Source organism: Cetorhinus maximus, chromosome 8 (assembly GCF_964194155.1).
Source record: "Cetorhinus maximus chromosome 8, sCetMax3.hap1.1, whole genome shotgun sequence".
Lineage (NCBI taxonomy): Eukaryota > Metazoa > Chordata > Chondrichthyes > Lamniformes > Cetorhinidae > Cetorhinus > Cetorhinus maximus.
This window is the reverse complement of record NC_135886.1, coordinates 30,566,794-30,585,472: the sequence shown is the minus strand read 5'-3', so window position 1 is coordinate 30,585,472 and position 18,679 is coordinate 30,566,794. Positions and strand designations below refer to the sequence as shown.

At 37.5% G+C, this 18,679-nt stretch overlaps 1 protein-coding gene across 1 annotated transcript in view; it reads right to left on the bottom strand.

Moving 5' to 3' along the window:
* Positions 1–2,296: 2,296 nt before the first annotated feature.
* Positions 2,297–18,679, bottom strand: part of LOC144683540 (uncharacterized) — a 30,909-nt gene continuing 14,526 nt past the window's right edge. The window contains exons 4-9 of the mRNA XM_078546639.1: positions 13,644–13,720; positions 11,870–11,949; positions 10,217–10,362; positions 7,902–8,003; positions 5,364–5,466; positions 2,297–4,492 (exon numbers count right to left, since the gene is read on the bottom strand). Coding sequence (XP_078402765.1) covers positions 4,345–4,492; positions 5,364–5,466; positions 7,902–8,003; positions 10,217–10,362; positions 11,870–11,949; positions 13,644–13,720 — 656 coding nt within the window. The 3' untranslated portion in view covers positions 2,297–4,344. The remainder of the gene's footprint in view (positions 4,493–5,363; positions 5,467–7,901; positions 8,004–10,216; positions 10,363–11,869; positions 11,950–13,643; positions 13,721–18,679) is intronic.

Here is an 18,679-nt window from a genome sequence, read left to right as displayed (position 1 = left end):
ATCCAACTTGCTCCTATCTCTGTAATCTCCTACAACCCTCCGAGATAGCTGCACTCCTCTAATTCTTGTATCTTGAACACCCCCAATTTTAATTGCTTCACCATTGGTGACCACACATTAATTGCTGAGGCCCTAAGCTCTGGAATACCTTCCCTATACCTCTCTGCCTACCTCCTTTAAGACAATCTTTAAAACCCACCTCTTTGACCAAGCTTTTGGTTCTCTGACCTAATATCTCGTGTGACACTAATCATTTACGGGTGCCATGTTAATTTCCTGAAAATTGTGTTCTGTACATAGAGAGCAAGATGTTTTCAGTTTGAAGTTTTGTAAATTTCAGAAACCGAAGGGCTGTACAATTCTCAATTTCAACAGAAAAGCTCTTTGCAAGTAAAATTAAGCTTGCAGTACTGTTTGAATCAATGTATTATTTTGTTGTGAGACTTTCTAGTGAAAGGGGCTCTTTGCAGAAGAGACAATCGCTCAGATATTGCACAAACAATATTTGTCAATCTAACTAAATTCAACGTTCCTTAAAGATTTTATTGAAACTTTTAATCATTGGTACACAAATAATGGACCAAAATTTGCTGTTGAAATAATAGAGAGGTTAATGGCACTGTTATTTTATGTGCTGATGATACAGCAACGTCAGACGATTCAGGTGGGTAAATGCAGATACTCAAAAGTTGCTCTACTTTTCATCTTGCTGTCTTTCTCACTATTGAGATGCATTGCAAAGTGAGAAATTGGTGTATTTGCTCGAACTAAAGTCACCACAGAAATTTAAGCCTTTTCATTTCAAGTCTAAGTACCCTTTTAATAATGTAATGAGTGCTAAACAGCTGTCAATCAACCTCTCTGACACTGAATATTAACTATTACAAGTGCAGAGTCTCATTCCTTCAAGTCATATTTGAGGTTCTGAAAATGTAAAATTTAACATTTTCACTTTACTTTTCCTTTCTGTCTCATTTTTCTCTCTCAAAACAATCTTTCCCTCCCTTTATTTCTCTATTTCTACCTGGGAAGCATAATGTCAAAAGATGGTTACTGCTATAAAGAAATCAGAACTAGAATAGCAATAGGTAAAGAATGCATTCTCCAAACATAAAGAATTGCTCTGCATAAAAAATGAGTGGAGATCTTAAGAAAATAATTATCAAGACTATGATTTGGAGTATCGTGCTATACGGGGCTGAAACATGAACCTTCAGAAAAGTGGCCATCCATAAAATTAGAAAGTTGTGAAATGTTCTGGAGAAGGATGGAGCGTGTCAGTTGGAAAGAACATAAGAGCAATGAAACATAATCACAATGAAACATAATGAGATAGTAAAAAAATACTCTTCTAAACTTGAGTTGAGGCACATTATTGTGGCAGAGAAGCAGCTAGGAGGACTTAAATGTTGTACCGAGCAATGTATTATTCCAAAATGTAGCTGAGTCCCTTTAAGGTCACAAAGTTAAATCAGTGTTGAGTCGGCAACGCCTCAGGGCATTGCTTGATTGTCAAAGAACTTTGCAGAACAGGATGCTCAGAAGTGCCCAACATTTGAAGGTCATTTTGCAAGTGCAACAAAATACCCGTATGTAGACATGTCGCTTTTAATATATTAAATAACATATTGCCTAGTTGTGCTGTTCACAGTTGAGTTAGACGGTATATTGTTTTATAATAGGGCTAATATATAATGTGGTGCACAATTTAATAATATCAAGGTCACAGATCTACTAAAGAAGTCAAATTTCCTACTTATCGCCTGACATTCTAGGATATTTAACAGCATCTCTAAGGTTGAATTATACAATTCTGTCCATTTGTCAGCGAAAACTGTAAATTAGTGCCTTTGATTACTATGGAGTAGTTTCCACTTTAGGTACATTCAGTGATTCCAGTGCAAATTATGCATGTTTTGAAAAGCTTTCCCCCCTCACCCTCACAAGTTTCCACTCAAATTCATTTGCATGTGGCCAAATGCAATACCTGCCCTGGCTCAGTGCAAACAGGCAGCGTTTTAAGTTGCAATTTATTTTAAAAATAAATTTTGTTTTAAAAATATTTCATTTCATATATTTAAGAGCAGCAAGCAGGTAAAAGTTTGATTAATACAGCTGAAACTGGATCTACCACAAAAAATAAGTATTTTAAGTCAGTGTTGATTCAGACTTTAAACTGCTGATAATGTCTTTAAAATAGCAATTTCAATTTATAATGGGGCACATCATTCTTCCGTAATTATTTATTTAACTGGGATTTTTAATCATATTCAGATATCTAATAAATTCACAAGCATTGTTTTAATATTTTATTAAACTCTTCAGAGATTTTTTCGTTCTGAAAAAATGTGAAATTCAATACAAAAAGATTAAAAACCCATGCCCACATAAAAAAACTCTACTGAATGCTTAATAGAAATTGACTATTAAGTTTTAACATTTGAAAACAATACAATGAGTCATTTTTCTCTTGTCCAACCAAAGCCTCCATCCTAATATGTGCAGAGAGACAGAGCTAAGTTGGCCTGTGAAATCACTAAAAGCATGCAATAATTAACAGACCAATTACTGTTTCCAATTCTAAGAAGTTTAACTTCCTTACTGGGAGCAGTTTGGCACATTGTGTGCATAATCCTCTAAATTATACACAAAATATAAACCATGAAAAGGTTCATTTATATACCGATTCAATGAGACACTGTGTAATAAGAAATATTTTACCTAATGTGGTATCATTCTTTAGTTCATGCACTATTGTCTTAAGATATGCATATTGCAATTTAACCACTTATTTTTTCATGCAAAAGAAGTATTTTGAACTAAGAATCAGGGATTCGCAATAAATGTTAGCCTACCCACATCCCTTGAATGAATAAATAAATAAACCTCTAATTTTTAAGCGTTATAAAACTCAAACTTACTGCCTGTTCCATTTTTCATTACCAAATAGTTTTCCCAATAAACGTTGCCAAATAGTCTTCCTCTAATATGCTAAACAATTAAGTTGCCCATATAAAATACATTAATAGGCATTTATTAAGTCATAGAGCTGCAGCTCAGCCATCAGTTTAGATCAGGTATTAGATAACTATCTTATACATGAAGCATGAACTATCCTATACATGAAGCTTTAAAATAAGAAAGGATGAACTTGCATTTTAAGAAATAAAGGTCAACAAAATTTAACTTTTGGAAGAAAACGCATTTACAAATAGTCTGAGCTACTTTGGAGATTTCCTTTTTATGATTGCTGCTGAAAGCTCAAAAACAGAAATAGAGCAAATGTGGGTAAAGAAGAGTAGGTCAGTTTAGCACAATTAATAGATTTCAACATGTCTGGGTATGTTCAGAAGAGTTAGCAATATTGCAATTTCAATCAAATTTATACACAGCTGTGATGTGTACTTAAGTTTTAAATCTGTTTATAAAGAGTATATTTGTTATATACAGTACGAAAGGAAATCTACCAAGATGTGTAAAATAGCTTAAGTACGTGTAGTGTCTTATATACAAGTGACAGAATCTCTGACAAAACTGACACAAAGTTCATTGGTAGAGCAAAATGAAAGATAATACAACACAGAATCTGAACAAGTGTTTAAAAACTAGGGCAACCATAATTAAAGGCCCCTTAAATAGAAGCTATGCATCATTTTAATGCTGTCAGATTGAAAATCTCTTTTCCTGGCCTTTTTGGATATCCATTTACTATGCACATCCTCTGGCTGTTAGAAGACGCAAATGATCTGCTTCTATATCTCTACCAATTTTAATAAATACAGCTATGGTGTAGTTTCTCTGTTACTAAACTCGTAATCCAAAGGCTTGAGCTAATAATTCAGGAGAATAGGAGTTGAAATCTCACCATGAGAATTGAATTTAGCTTAAATTGGAAATTGACAACTATTGGATTGTCATTCCTGTCAGAAGAAAATCTGCCGTCTGTCCCATTTGGACTATATGCAACTCCAGTTCCTCAACGCATGGTTGACTCTTAACTGCTCTCTGCTGTGGCCTAGTAAGCCACTCAGTTGTACTAGAGATGAGCAATAAATGCTGGCCTTGTTAGTGATTCCCCCAACCCAACAATGAATAATAATAATTTAAAAATCTGTCAACAGGCATTGCAAGATGTCCCAGGGTATCCACTGATTTCCTCTCCCTTCTCATGGGATAATGCTTACCACTTTCCCTCAAATGAACCAGTCAAGATCAACTGCTGCGTGGAGAACTTCAGACACACAAACACATATTTGTTCACTGCATGGTAAAGCGTGCTGGTATGCCAACCGACTGCAAGAGTAGGTTGGCTCCTACTCTCTGCATCTTACATTGAGTTACATATCACATTGAGTCACAGAAGGATGAAGGCTGTGTCCACCTCCAAACCAAGAAATCCTCCCCATTTATTCTCTGAGTCTCTGTACGAATCCGGGACTCATTTGCTTCAAGAAACAGAACGGCCTTCTGCCAGGTCTTCTTCAGCTTTTTCCTGATGCAAAAAAGGTTTAAAAAGTAAAAGTTTTATAAGTTTAAAATTAAAATTCACTTTTGTCGTGTCAAAAGAAACACATTAAAAACAATGAGATATGTGTCTCAGATAAATTTTGTTGAGGCAAAATAGACATCGAGTTGTAAGGCTTGGCATACTCTGTGTTCTTTTACCTTTTTTTCTCCTTTGGGTAGTGTCATGTTATTGCTTTGGTAGTTTTATGGCTGACAAAATGATGGAAATGCAGATTCAGTGGTCAACTTATCTCAAAGTGAGACAGAAATTCTTGTACACAAACAAGGAATTTAGAGCATGATTTTCCAATTGAAAGTAGTGGAAAGGAAGGGGCAGAGAAAGTTGGTTGTATATACCAACAGGTTTTTACTTTCTTGGTCAGTATCACTGCCACAGTCACAGTAAAGGTAGCTTTTTACCTACTGCAAATAAAGTGAACAGCACAGTAATTAACATTCTACTGTTTTCTAGTAGTGCTTGACAAAAATAAAACATTTGTAGCAGGGAAAGTCTGTTTGTAATATTAGCATAAATTAAATTATCACTCACTACCAAAAATACTTAATTTTTGGATGGTAGCATGAATAGTTTCAATAATATTTTGATTTTGGTGCAGAAATAGTGCTACATTGCTGATGAGGTTAATCAGCAGGAAGCTGTGAAAAATAAGACCCAGGTGATGGTTAGTCGATTTAAATATTGTAAGGAAGGTTAAAATAATAAAAAGTTTCTACGAAAAAATAGTACAAGTTTGATCTGCAGAGTACAGATATCTATTTGTCCATCTGTGGGAGTTCAGAAAGAAAGGTACACGAACAGTTATACAGAATTCTTTCTTGTAACTTAATAAACACACCTGTCCTCAGGTTGAATCAGTGTGTCACGGACATGGGGAACAGGTACACAAGGAATGACTTCTAAACCCTTTTCCCAGACTTGATTGTGAGCACGAACAACATCTGTTTTAAAAATAAAATTAAAATAAATAAAATTTTATTTGAGAATCCAAAAATCTGATACACATAATCATAAAACAAAGAGCCCAATTAAACCTATTCTGCTTTATTAGCTGAAATACACAATTTGTTCCTTTGGCACTGGCTATTTGATGAAATACGGTTCCATGATTGTTAATTAATCTTGAATACTGACAAAAATTGTGATTTTGCAGGTGAAACTCTCGACAGTGTGTGCCAGCAAGGTATTCAACTCTCCTGGAATCAATGGCAAGTTGAATCATATCCTTACCTATGTTCATATTAGCCTTGAGGAGGGATGCTTTAGATGATAAAAAGAATTGGGAACCTGAGCCAATTCTCCCCCATCCTAACTTAGAAGCATTGGCTCAGAACTTCTGAGGAGCAGCGATCACCGTCAGATTGCCATTCTGCTCCACTTTACTTACCGTAGACTGGGGTACATTTCTTGCCCGGACTTCCAACCCAGGCCTGCTGAGATACATGCAGCATAGCATCTCCTGGAGTCCCTTCAGCGCAGTGCAACAGCGTCAGGGAAGTGAAGCATGCCCCCTTTTTACAGTACTAGCTGCCTTAAACCAGCTAAGTTTAAAGGTCCCAGCCACTTTGACACTAGAGAAAGTAAGTGTGTAAGGTAAGTGGATGAGGGATTAGGGTGGGTCAGTGGCGGAGGGTGTCAGAGCTGGGGGGGGAGGTCAGGAGGGGTAGTTGGGGGGTGGGCGAGTTGGGTGTTCGGGGGTGAAGTGGTCAGTCAGGAGATTGGGGTGAGCACTGTCCGAGGTGGATGAACATTGCTGTGAGTTTTGGGGTGTTTTGAACTGGAGGTGATTTACTTGGTGTTTCACTGGCTTTATACCTGTTTTGAAAGACTCTAAGGGCTGTAACTTCCAAGCTCCAATGTGTCATATTGGGGAATACACCAAAGATTTGCTGGGAACCCCACCCTAAGTTCCCAGGTAAGGTTTGCATGATGGCAATTGCCTGGCAAGCGCAAACTTCCCATGAGCAACTGCCCTGCACTAGGAACCATCTGAAAGTGCAATTTAAATTGCAAACCTCAGATGGTTCCAACCATCTTACATCAGTAGTTGACCAGAAAACGTCAGATGAATTAAAAACTGTTCTAACTCCTGGGTAACTACTGTACTGATCCACACCAGCACCCCCCACACCCCCAGAACCCCCAAGGGTCTTGCCCCGCAATGTCCTTCCTCCCAAGCCCCGATATCGCCTTCCTCCCAGGGCCCTGACACCCCACCCCCTCTCCCCAAGGCCTGATCTAACACCCGCCCCCACCTCCTCCCAGGCCTGACTCGACCCAACACCCCCTACCCCACCCCACATCTCACCCTCCCACTCCAAGGTCCGACCTGACGCAACCCCCCAAGGCCCAATCTGCACCTCCTCAATCCTACACACTTACCTTCTCCCTTGCTTGTCAAAGACCTTTAAGCCTAGCCGGATGTTTAAACTTACCTGGTTTACAGCAGCTAGTGCTGTAAAAAGAGGGCATGGCTTCCTTGCCTGCAACTGAGCTGCCCTCGATGCTGGGCCCCAGGAATGCAATGCACTGCCCAGATCTTGCCCAGCCTGAGTCCGAAGATTGGGTGAGATAGAATTGCCTGGATTTCAAGCTAAGAATTTTCGAAGAGTGGCAATCCGACTCAATTGCCACTCCATTGGAAGTTACGGCCCTAAGTAAATCCATGCAAAAACCAGGGTAAGTATAGGGCAAACAACCCAAGTCTGTGTGGTTCTAGTCAATCACAGAGCAATCCAGGCAGGGTAAAAACCCAAAATCGGATGTTTAACTTCCCTTTAAAGTACTCGGGACATGCTTCCATCAGGACTTCCTTTGGGTTCCGTGTGTAATTTTTGGGGTACATCCAGTCTCCAACTATCCAGAGGCCGGAAGATCTGGGCCATTGATTACAAGTGTGGTGATTCTATTGGTGCTTGGGTGAGATCAGGTACCTCTCACTAACCTGATATTAAACCTGGGACTTTCCGACATGTATGATTGATTAGAGGAATTCATGGAATTACCAAAGAATTTTCCAAACTGCTTTCAAAGCAGATCAGAAATATCATTTGATTTGAATGCTCAGTTTTACAACTACATTGGGACTAGCTTAATTTGCCATCCGCTATTGAAAAGAAAGAAACTGTTTTCTAGCTGCTTTAACTCTATATATTAACACAGAACTGTGACATTATTATTGTAAGAGGCGGCAGATTTTAAGTAAGAAACAGAAAGCATGAGAAAAAGAACATGGGGGCATGTGTGCCAGTCACAAAATGAACACTGCCTGATAAGTTATATTTATCTGAACACTCGCAGACATAAGCAATGACTCAAACCTAAACATTCTCAATTTTAGCAATGTCATACAGATTTTTAAAAAATCATACAGTACCTATGATTTTGTTCACCATTTCGTACACAGCTTGTTGTCGTTCTTTCATTTTCTTCAATTGGTACTTCAGAAGTATCAACATAATCCACAAAAGGCTTAAAACTTTATAAAAACACAGAAAAGCCTCATAAGCTCACAAATTATTTTTTCTGGCTCTTTTGTAATAAATTGATTAAGCAGTTATATGTTCTACAATAGGAATGAACTTTAAAGATCCAGCTCTGGCTTTCTGTGTCTACTTCCTCTCAGCTCCATTGTCCATACTGCAGCTTCCAGCTGTTCTGTCTCTACTCTCCAGAACATTTTCCCTAAATCCCTTGTTCCTTCTCCTGTAAAAAATCTCTGAAAAACCTACTTTTTTAACCACTCTTTTGGTCATCACATCCTACTTTTCTACTGCTTGGGATTACAGGTGTTATTTATATGTATATTGTTGCATCAGTCCTTACAATAGAATGTAAGGTTTCAGAGTTTTACAAAGAACTTTATATGCAATAGTTAATCTATGGTTAATATAAACAACAGTGGTCAAAATCATTAGGACTTGCATACTTACAGGACATTCATCTGGAAGTAGGTTTTGAGGAAGCTTTTAATGGTGGAGGGATTTAGGGAAGGAATTATAGAGCTAGGAAAAGTGAAGGCTGCGATACGGATAGTGACAGCTGAGTACTGTGGCGTAGTGGTTATGTTACTGGCCTGATAATTGAGGGACCAAGATTAACAACCCAGAGAACATGAGTCCCAATCCCAACAGTTTGAGAATTTGAAATCAATTTAAACAAACTCTGCAAGTAAAAGGCTGGAGTAAAAAGTAAAAACCTAACTGGTTCAGTAATGTCCTTTTAGCAAGAAAACCTGCCATCCTTACCTGATGTATATGTGATGGTTGGGATCAGTGTTACATATTAATGCTGTGGTCCACTGGCAGTAGTAGAGTACTAAGGTTTACTTTTCTGTTCAGCCAGTGAGTGGGCTATAGGTGTGCTTTGTTTAAACCACAAATGAAACTTATTTAATTCATGTAAAACACCAAGCAACATCAATAGGATTAAAAGAACAAACTTGCATTTGTTTAGTGGTTTTCAAAACTTCAGGATGGGAACATCACCACCTGGAAGTTCCCTTCCAAGTCACTCACCATCCTGACTTGGAAATATATCACCAATCCTTCGCTGTCGCTGGGTCAAAATCCTGGAACACCCTCCCTAACAGCACTGTGGGTGTATCTACGCCACAGGGACTGCAGCAATTCAGCTCACCACCACCTTCTCAAGGGCAATTAGGAATGGGCAATGAATATTGGCCTAGCCAGTGACGCCCACATTCGATGAATGAATCAAAAAAAAACTTCAGGATGTTCCGAAAGTGCTTCCCAGTTAATAAATTGTTTTATATAATTAAACTGTTCATTTTTAGACAAATACAGCAGCCAATGTGTATAAGCAAAATATCACAAACAGCAACAAGTTGCTTTTGGTTTTTGTCACCCTAGATTGTGTGTTCAAATCCTGGAGTCGAACAATCCCACATCTTCTGACTCAGAGCCAGGAATATTACCATTAAATCAAGCTGACACTTTAGAAGTGAAAGTTATGTGAAAGCAGACCAGGGAAAAGGGAAGAGGCTAAAGGTAGAATAAGAATTGTGAAAAAGAATAAGAGAATTTTGGCGTACAACTTATACAAAAGAGAAAAGCACTTTTAGTGATGATTTATGGAGCCTAGATACTATCCATTTGGTAGCCCCAGGTGTGCAAAACCTTACTAATTATTGAGATTACCTGTTCCTTTATATAACAAACTCAAAAGTAGATTTATTACTACAAGTAGTGATTTCATGATATACATTTTGCCACAATAATCAAATTATAGAGGTGAGGTGGTTTGTTAAAATTATAGTTTTGTTGCAATGAACAACAGAGTTTGATCAGTGTTTTTCATTCCATGCATTAAGATAGTTGGAAAGATATTGTTAACATTAAACAATCTGAGTAAGAAGTAATGAAGATGAAGTAACCTTCTGAAAATAACAAATGCATTAAGGTACATCACATTTTCCCACATATTATATCCATAATGCAACAAACATGAGATTTGGATTAGAGCAATTCTTGCTAGTTCCTCGTTAGAAGTAAGCATGAGTGCTCCTCTTATCTTGCATCGTGAACTTTTTGAGATGATTATTTTTTCTAAGGATTGTTGCCAAATCTGTCACTGTTCTTGGCCTGAGACTACCACTACTGTAAGGCTGACCATTTTAAAATCTAAAATATTATGTTACATCTACACAGATTAATATTTCCAATGACTTACCCAAGATAAAGATTAACATTCTGTGAAGAATATTAAAAACTGCATTACGGAGGCGACAATACAAATCCATTTGTGGGCGCGTAGATTCAAGACAAGTCACTTGATCCACTGAAGTTACCTCTGCTTCAGAATCTTTACCAACTAGCCTATAACAAGATATGCAAGATATGACAATTACGTGAACTTTCTTCAAGAACATGGCTGCAATTGTCACTAAGTTTTTAAATCACTTATATATAATATAGGGTGATTCAAATCAATTATTGAAATTTGATAGTGATAATCTTTATTAAGGATAACTACCAAATGTGTTATGGTACTTTACCCGAGAGGACCTATAATTGCAAGGCCATTAATTATGAGGCCATGACAAGTCAACTGATTGTTTATACCATACATCAAGTAGCTTAGGCATAATTTTAACCAGAAGCTTCTGCAACGTAACATTTAGAGAACATATATAATAGAAACAATTTCCTATAGTTGCTGATATTTTCGTCCATTCTAAGTTCAAACAGTTATGAGAATTCTTGGTCAAAATAACCAGCCATGTGGTCCCAGCCATTGTTTTGATAGTTCTTATGGAGGAAAGTTAATATTGAAAACCTTTAATATGACAGTATGGACTGTCACATGGCTTGACTTCTTTCATGAAGCTGTAATTTTTCTGTATGCTGTTTCCAATTAAGGAACAGTGATTCAAAAACAAAGTCTCATGATAGTACAAAGCAGATGGGATTTTCTTTGATAAAGACAAAAGGGAAAATTTATAGCACCTAATTTTTGTCGTCTTGTTACCTCATCAACCAATGCTGCTTTTCATCCCACCAGTAAAAGGTTCATCCTATGAGAAAGCATTTCAGTTGAAAACAGCACCTTCCATGAAGGTAGGGCCTCAAACTGACAACTTGTTGCGTGCCAAATCTCAAGTTCAAAGCCACATCTTACCACTTCACTGATTAATATTACTGAACCCAAATCAGCTTAATTTTTTAAAAAATGAATGACTAAGAAAAAAGAAAATGAGCTAACTTCTTATCATCAATCCATCTAAATTTACAAGGTGGATTACAGTTTATTGAGAGGAGTGCTGCATTAGTGTTACTTGTTCAAACATTATCTTTTTACAAAAATGTTTGAACTCTATTAATATGACACTTAAAATGCTGAAACAGTTGAACATTTTGCCAATTGTGAACTTTCCTGAGTTTGCCAAAATGGATTTAAATTTGAACTCTTGACATCCAGGAAAGACATTTTAATTGCATTTTTTTGTTCTTAATTTGTACACACATTCTAACAGTGAAATATAAGTCCTTCTAAGACACAGTCATATGGCCATTGCAGAAGTTTACTTATTCATCTTGGTGAAATTTGCATAGGAAACAATTGCAGTTTTCAAAAAATTTCTTTCAAAAAAAAAGGAGATAAAAATACTATTTCAAATCTGGTCAAAAAGTAATTGAAATTTGAACAGTATTCCCAATTATCCATCATTTTGTACGTTTAAAATTAAAAAAAAAGATATGGGGGAAAAAAGTGGTAGAATCCCATGCACAATTATAAAAAATTATGTTCCTTTTTATGCATTCAAATACTTCAAATAATTCAAGAATTAGTTCCAGCTAAAATTTGGGAAAACACACAACTCACCTAATCCCTAGGTCCCGGGTACTCTTAATGATCCACAGAATTGCCTCATCAAATTTTTCTAAACTCGAAACATGAGAAATCTGGGAATGCAATTTAATATAAGTGAGGAAGCAACAACAAATGGAGACTTTAAAAAAAACTTTCAGCCACTCTGCTAGATGATCCTGTAAAAATTCTATTTTGCCACAGTCAAAATGGTACAGGTCATTTTCAAGAGGAATTTCAGGGTGCATTTACTAGATTTATGAATTCAAACCTAAATTTAACCTTGAACTACAGATAGTTTGAGGATAAGATTTTCCTGCTAACCTAGTTACTGAGCCTTGGAATTTCAGCGACAAAAATCAACATTTAATAAAAATGAAGAAAAGTAGTAGAAAGTGGTCTCTTACGAAAGGTGTTGGTGGCACTATCAGCATATTAAAATCATGCAGAAACGTTGCTTGATAACAAACTAGTTTCCAAAGTCACCAATCAAGTGTTTACATCAGCTTTTACACAGGCTATACAGAGCTATCAGTGCTTCTAACTTTCAACATGCAGGTCATTCACAATTACCAGTAATTGTGTCTGATTCATTAAATAAGGCTGCTGAAAAGATCCATTATTAGATCGCTCCAATTGCAGAATTTAGCAAAGTCTAGTAAATTTACATTGAGATTGCCATTGGTTGCACACAATCCATCTTTCAGGAAGAAGCATGGCCAGCACATTTCTTAAGGGTAATAGAAAATTAGTTAGTGAAAGGATTTAATACCCTGAATGTTCAGGCCTATAACCTAGGGGTAAAAATGTTCATGTTTCTTTCTTCATGTGAGTCAAGAGCTCATATTACGAAGTTGTGCACTCCTGGGTCACAATTTTTCATACATTACAGTTAACAGACAGAAAATTACAGCCTTTGAGTGTGCTATTTTATGATACACGCTCCTAGCACCCAGCAAGGAATAGCAAATCTAAATTTTTACCCCTCAATACCAGGAATATTAGACAAATGGAATGGAGAAGATGTAAAAACAAATATCATAGTCAAATTTTTCCAGCTCCAAACTGAAGGTAATCTTGTAAACATGGTTGTAACATTTCGCTGGATAACAACACACGGCAATATAATCAATTTGTTTTTCATACTTATTCTTTGGTTTCTGCCAACATACAATGTCAATTAAATCAATCCAGTGATAAGAGATACCTCAGTGCAAGAGTTTGCTTCTTCTCTCCTGAGGCCAAAGACTAATTCTGATGTATGTTTGCAGCTTTTAATGACCAATGGTTATTGTAAGTATAGTGGTGTTACTTATGTGCTGACTTGAAAAAAATATAATTAATTTTTATAGTGATTAGTTTAAAAGAGCAATTGTGATCATTTTCATTGCATACTCCAACAATAGTTTGCTACATTATTCTAATGTCATTTCTCTTTCCTCTAAACTGACATTCATTAAATAATGAAATTGTTATGCACAATACCAGTGTAAAACAACAGTAGCATATTTGTATGAATCTCTTTTGTCCACTATTTTAAAAGACTATTAACTCATTCAAAGTTAAATGGGTCAATGTCAGCATTAACATGGTGGGAAAACAAATCTCTGATAAATGCTTTGACATTTATATGGCAATATTACACATCTGAATTTCACCCATATCTTCTTTATTAATTTCTATGGTCATGTTCAATAGCCCAAAACTCCTCATCCTCTGAGCTGCAATTAAACTTTAACTGATTGTATTCAGCTTGAAAAATACTTTCAGGTTAAAATGCATTACTTACTGCTAAGTGTTGCTTTACATCAACGACTGGTACACATTTGCTCTTCAGTGGAAATTCAGATCCACATTCAAATTCACCTAGAAGTTCAAAAATTAAACATTTTGTTTTAAATACAAATCATCCACTTAATAACTAAAAATGTGTATTTCTAAGGGAGAGTCAAATATCCAAAATTAACTGACACTTTAATGAGAAGCATAAATCCATCTAAATGCAATTTATTAGTTCATTCTGGCATGGACTGCTGCTATTTTAAAATCAGTCCAAGAAAGAATTACTTTTTCAGTTAAGCAGCACAAAGGGAAAGTAACAAGTTATATTTTAACAGTATACCACATTGCTGTAGTTGGAATGTAATTTGGTAAATGCTAACAGATTGACATGAAGAACACATTATGCTTGGCCTTTGCCAACCACAAAACCCCTTGACCGGGTGAAAAACATAAAGATAAACATCATTCAGAAGGATTTGGATTAATGAAGCAGATAAGCTAAGGATTTCAGTATAAACATAAATATATGAACATATGAATTCGGAGCAGCAGTAGGCCAGACAAATAAAAAATCATATTATCTAGCCTCATCCACCATTCAATAAGATCAAGGCTGATCTAATTTTAACCTCAACTCCACATTCCTGCCTACCCCTGATAAACTTTTACCACCCTTTACTTATCAAGAATCTATCTGCCTCTGCCTTAAAGGTATTCAAAGACTCTGCCTCAACCACCTATTGAGGAAGAGAATTCCAAAGGCTCACAACCCTCGAAGACAACGAAAAGTTTCCTCATCTCTGTCTTAAATGGGCAACCCCTTTATTTTTAAAGTGACCCCTAGTTCTAGATTCTCCCACAAGAGGAAACGTCCTTTCCACATCCAACTTGTCAAGGCCCCTCAGGATCTTATAGTTTCAATCAAGTCATCTCTTACTCTTCTAAACTCTAGCGGATACAAGCCTAGTCTGTCCAACCTTTCCTCGTTGAACAATCTGCCCATTTCAGGTATTAGCCTAGCAAACCCTCTTTGAACCGCTTCCAATGCAATAACATCTTTCCTTAAATAAGGTGATCAATATGGAACACAACACTCCAGATGTAGCCTCACCAATGCCCTGTATAACTGAAGCATAACCCCCCCATACTCTTGTATTCAATTCCCCTCGCAATAAACAATAACATTCTATTAGCTTTGCTAATTAATTGTTGCACCTGCATACTAACCTTTTGTGATTCATGCACCAGGGCACCCAGATCCCTCTGCATCAGAGCTCTGCGATCTCTCACCATTTAGATAATATGCTTCTTTTTTATTCGTCCTGCCAAAATGGATAACCTCACATTTTCCCACATTATACTCCATTTGCCAGATCTTTGCCCACTAACCTAACCTATCTATATCCTTTTGTAGCTTCCTTATGTCCTCTTCACAACTTACTTTCCTACCTATCTTTGTATTATCAACAAACTTAGCAAACATACTATTGGTCCCTTCATCCAAATCGTTTATATAAATTGTAAAAAGTTCAGGCCCCAGCACTGATCCCTGTGGCACACCACTCGTCACATTCCGCCAACCAGAAAATGACCCATTTATACCTACGCTCTGTTTCCTGTCAGTTAATCAATATTCTATCCATGCCAGTGTACACCCTACACCATGAGCTTTCATTTTCCACAATAACCTTTGATGTGGTACCTTCTCAAATGCCTTCTGGAAACCTAAGTACAGTACCTCCACTGGTTCCCTTTAATCCACAGCACATGTTTCTCTTCAAATATTTAAACATGATTTCCTTTCACAAGACCATGTTGATTCTGCTTGATTACCTTGAAGTGATCTATGTTCCCTGCTATAATGTATTTAGTGATAGCTTCTAACAATTTCCCTATGACAGATGTTAAGCTAACTGGCCTATAGTTTCCTGCTTTCTGTCTCCCTCCTTTTTTGGATAAAGGAGTTATATTAGCTATTTTCCAATCTAATGGAACCTTCTCCAAATCTAGTGAATTTTGGAAAATTAAACCCAACACAACAACTATCTTACCAGCCACTTCTTTTAAGACCCTAGGACAGAATCCATCAGGACCCGGGGACTTGCCAACCCGCAGTTCCAGCAATTTGCTAAGTACCAATTCCCCGGTGATTGTAACTTTCTGGATTTCCTCTCTCCCTTCCAGTTCCTGATACAGCTATTTCTGGGATGTTACTTGTATCCTCTAAAGTGAAGACCGATGCAAAATACCTGTTCAATTCATCTGCCATCTCCTTATTTTCCATTATTAATTCCCCAGACTCATTTTCCATAGGACCAACGCTCACTTTGTTAACTCTTTTCTTTTTTAAATAGCTATAAAAACTCTTACTATCTGTCTTTATATTTCTAGCTAGCTTTCTCTCGGACTCTGTATTAATCTTTCTATCATTCTTTGCTGTACTTTATATTTTGTCCAACCTTCTGATCCTACCCATCCTTGTGCAATTATACGCTTTTTCTTTAAGTTTGATACTATCATTAACTTTGCTCAGTTAACCATGGATGATGGATCCTCCCCTTGGAATTTTTCTTTCTTGTTGAAATGTATCTATTCTGTATATGCTGAAATTTCCCCTTAAATGTCTGCCACTGCATTCCCATTGACCTATACCTTAACGTAAATTGCCAGTTCACTTTCACTAGTTCTGCTTTCCTGCCCTCATAATTGCCCTTATTTAAGTTTAAAATACTAGTCTTAGACCCACTCTTCTCTCCCTCAAATTGAATGTAAAATTCAATCATTTTATGATCACTGCTACCTAGGGCCACCTTCAGTGTGAGATCATTAATTAATCCTATCTCATTTCACAATACCAGGTCTAGTATAGCCTGCTCGGCTCCAAAACATGCTGATCTAAGAAATTATCCATAAAACCCTCTATGAATTTGTCATCTACACTACCTTGACCCACCTGATTTTTCTATATGTAGATTAAAATCCCCCATGATAATCGTTGTGACTTTCTGACAAGCTCCCGCTGTTTCTTCCTTGATACCCTGTCCTACCATGTGATTACTGTTAGGGGCCTGTACATCACTCTCCAAGTGAATTCTTGCCTTTATCATTCCTCATCTCTACCCAAGCCACTTCTATATCCTGGTTTCCTGAACTTAGGTCATCCCTCTCTATATTGTGCTGTCATCTTTAATAAACAGAGCCATCCCTCCACCTTTTCCTAGCTTCCTGTCCTTCCTAAACGTCATGTACCCTTCAATATTCAGGTCCCAATCTATGCCATTCTGCAGCCATGTCTCTATTAAGGCTATTAGATTGTACTTATTTATCTCTATTTGACTATCAGTTCATCTGTTCTGTTTCGAATGCTACAGGCATTCAGATACAGAACCTTAAGTTTTGTCCTTTTATTATTTTTGTAACCTCTAGCCCTATCTGTTGATTTGCTCTTAGATTTGCACACTCTGTCCCTTCCTGTCAGTCTATCATTTCCCATATTAATATCTTCCTCTTACCTTGTCTCTACTCTTTGGTATACCACATCTTCCCACTTTTGATCCCTTGCCCCCACTCTTTAGTTTAAAACCCTCTCTACTTCCCTACTTATGTGGTTTGCAAAAACACTGGTCCCAGAATGGTTCAGGTGTAGACCATCTCAATGGTACAGCCCCCACTTTCCCCAGTACTGGTGCCAGTGCCCCATGAACTGGAACCCACTTCTCCCTCACCAGTCTTCGAACCATGCATTCATTCCTCTAATCTTATTTCCCCTATGCCAATTTGCACATGGCTCAGGTAATAATCCAGAGATTATTACCTTTGAGATTCTGCTTCTTAATTTGATGTCTAGCTCATCATATTGACTACGCAGGACTTCTTTCCTTGTCCTGTCTATGTCATTGGTACTTACATGTACCATGACCACTGGATCCTTCCTCTCCCACTGCAAGTTCCTCTCCAGCCCTGAACAGGTATCACGAATCCTGGCACTAGGCAGGCAACACAGCCTTCTGCACTCTTGCTCTTTGCTGCAAAGAATATTGTCAACCCCCGTCACCATACTGTCACCTACTACCACTGTATTTTGTTTTGCTTCCCCTGCTTGAACAGCTTCCTGTACCATGGTGCCATGGCAAATCTGCTCATCCACCCTGCAGACCTCGCTTTCATCCACAAAGGTTGCAAGCACCTCAAAACTGTTTGACAATTGCAGAGCCTGTGTCTTCACCACTCCTTCTGCTCTGTCCCTTTATGTGACTCACTCACGGTCACATCCTCCTCTCCCTCACCGCTGAACAAAACAGACGACCCTATTCTAAGAGGTGTGACCTTCTCCTGGAACAAAACGTCCAGGTATTTCTCCCCCTCATGTTGTGCAGTTCGGCTTCCAGATCAATAATCCTGATCTGGAAATCCTCTAAAACTGCTACACTTTCTACAGACATGTTTGTCCTGGATCACCTTGGCGTCCAAAAGCTCCACATTCCACAGCTGCAACATGACATCTGTCCAGCCATTATTATTTTAGTTAGTAGTTACTTTCTTAATTAACTTAGAATAATTCTTACGTATATTACAATTTACTGTGCTTATTAAATGCTTGAACCAGTTACTTTTAAAAGTTATATGCTTCTTAATTGCACAGGTACGTGTATTAGGTATTTATTTTAACTATTTTAAAGTTTTAGTTCTTTTTATTTATAGATCTAGCTTAACTCCGATGTCCTAAGCCAGCTATTAATACACTGTCCCTTGTACAAGCACTTACTGGTCAATCAACTTATTAGTTTCCTCTGATGTCACAGTTGATTTTTTTCACTCAGTTTCTTCAGCAGCTGAAATGGCCGCACTCCTGGCTCCCTCCTTTCTCACTGATTTTAAACAGTGAAGCTCCTGGCTCCCTCCTCACTGATTTTAAACAGTGAAGCTCCCAGCTCCCTCCTCACTGATTTTAAACAGTGAAGCTCCCGGCTCCCTTCTCGCTGATTTTAAACAGTGAAATGTACTCTTGTGTGAGAATACATCATCTTGGAGACTCAGTTGAAT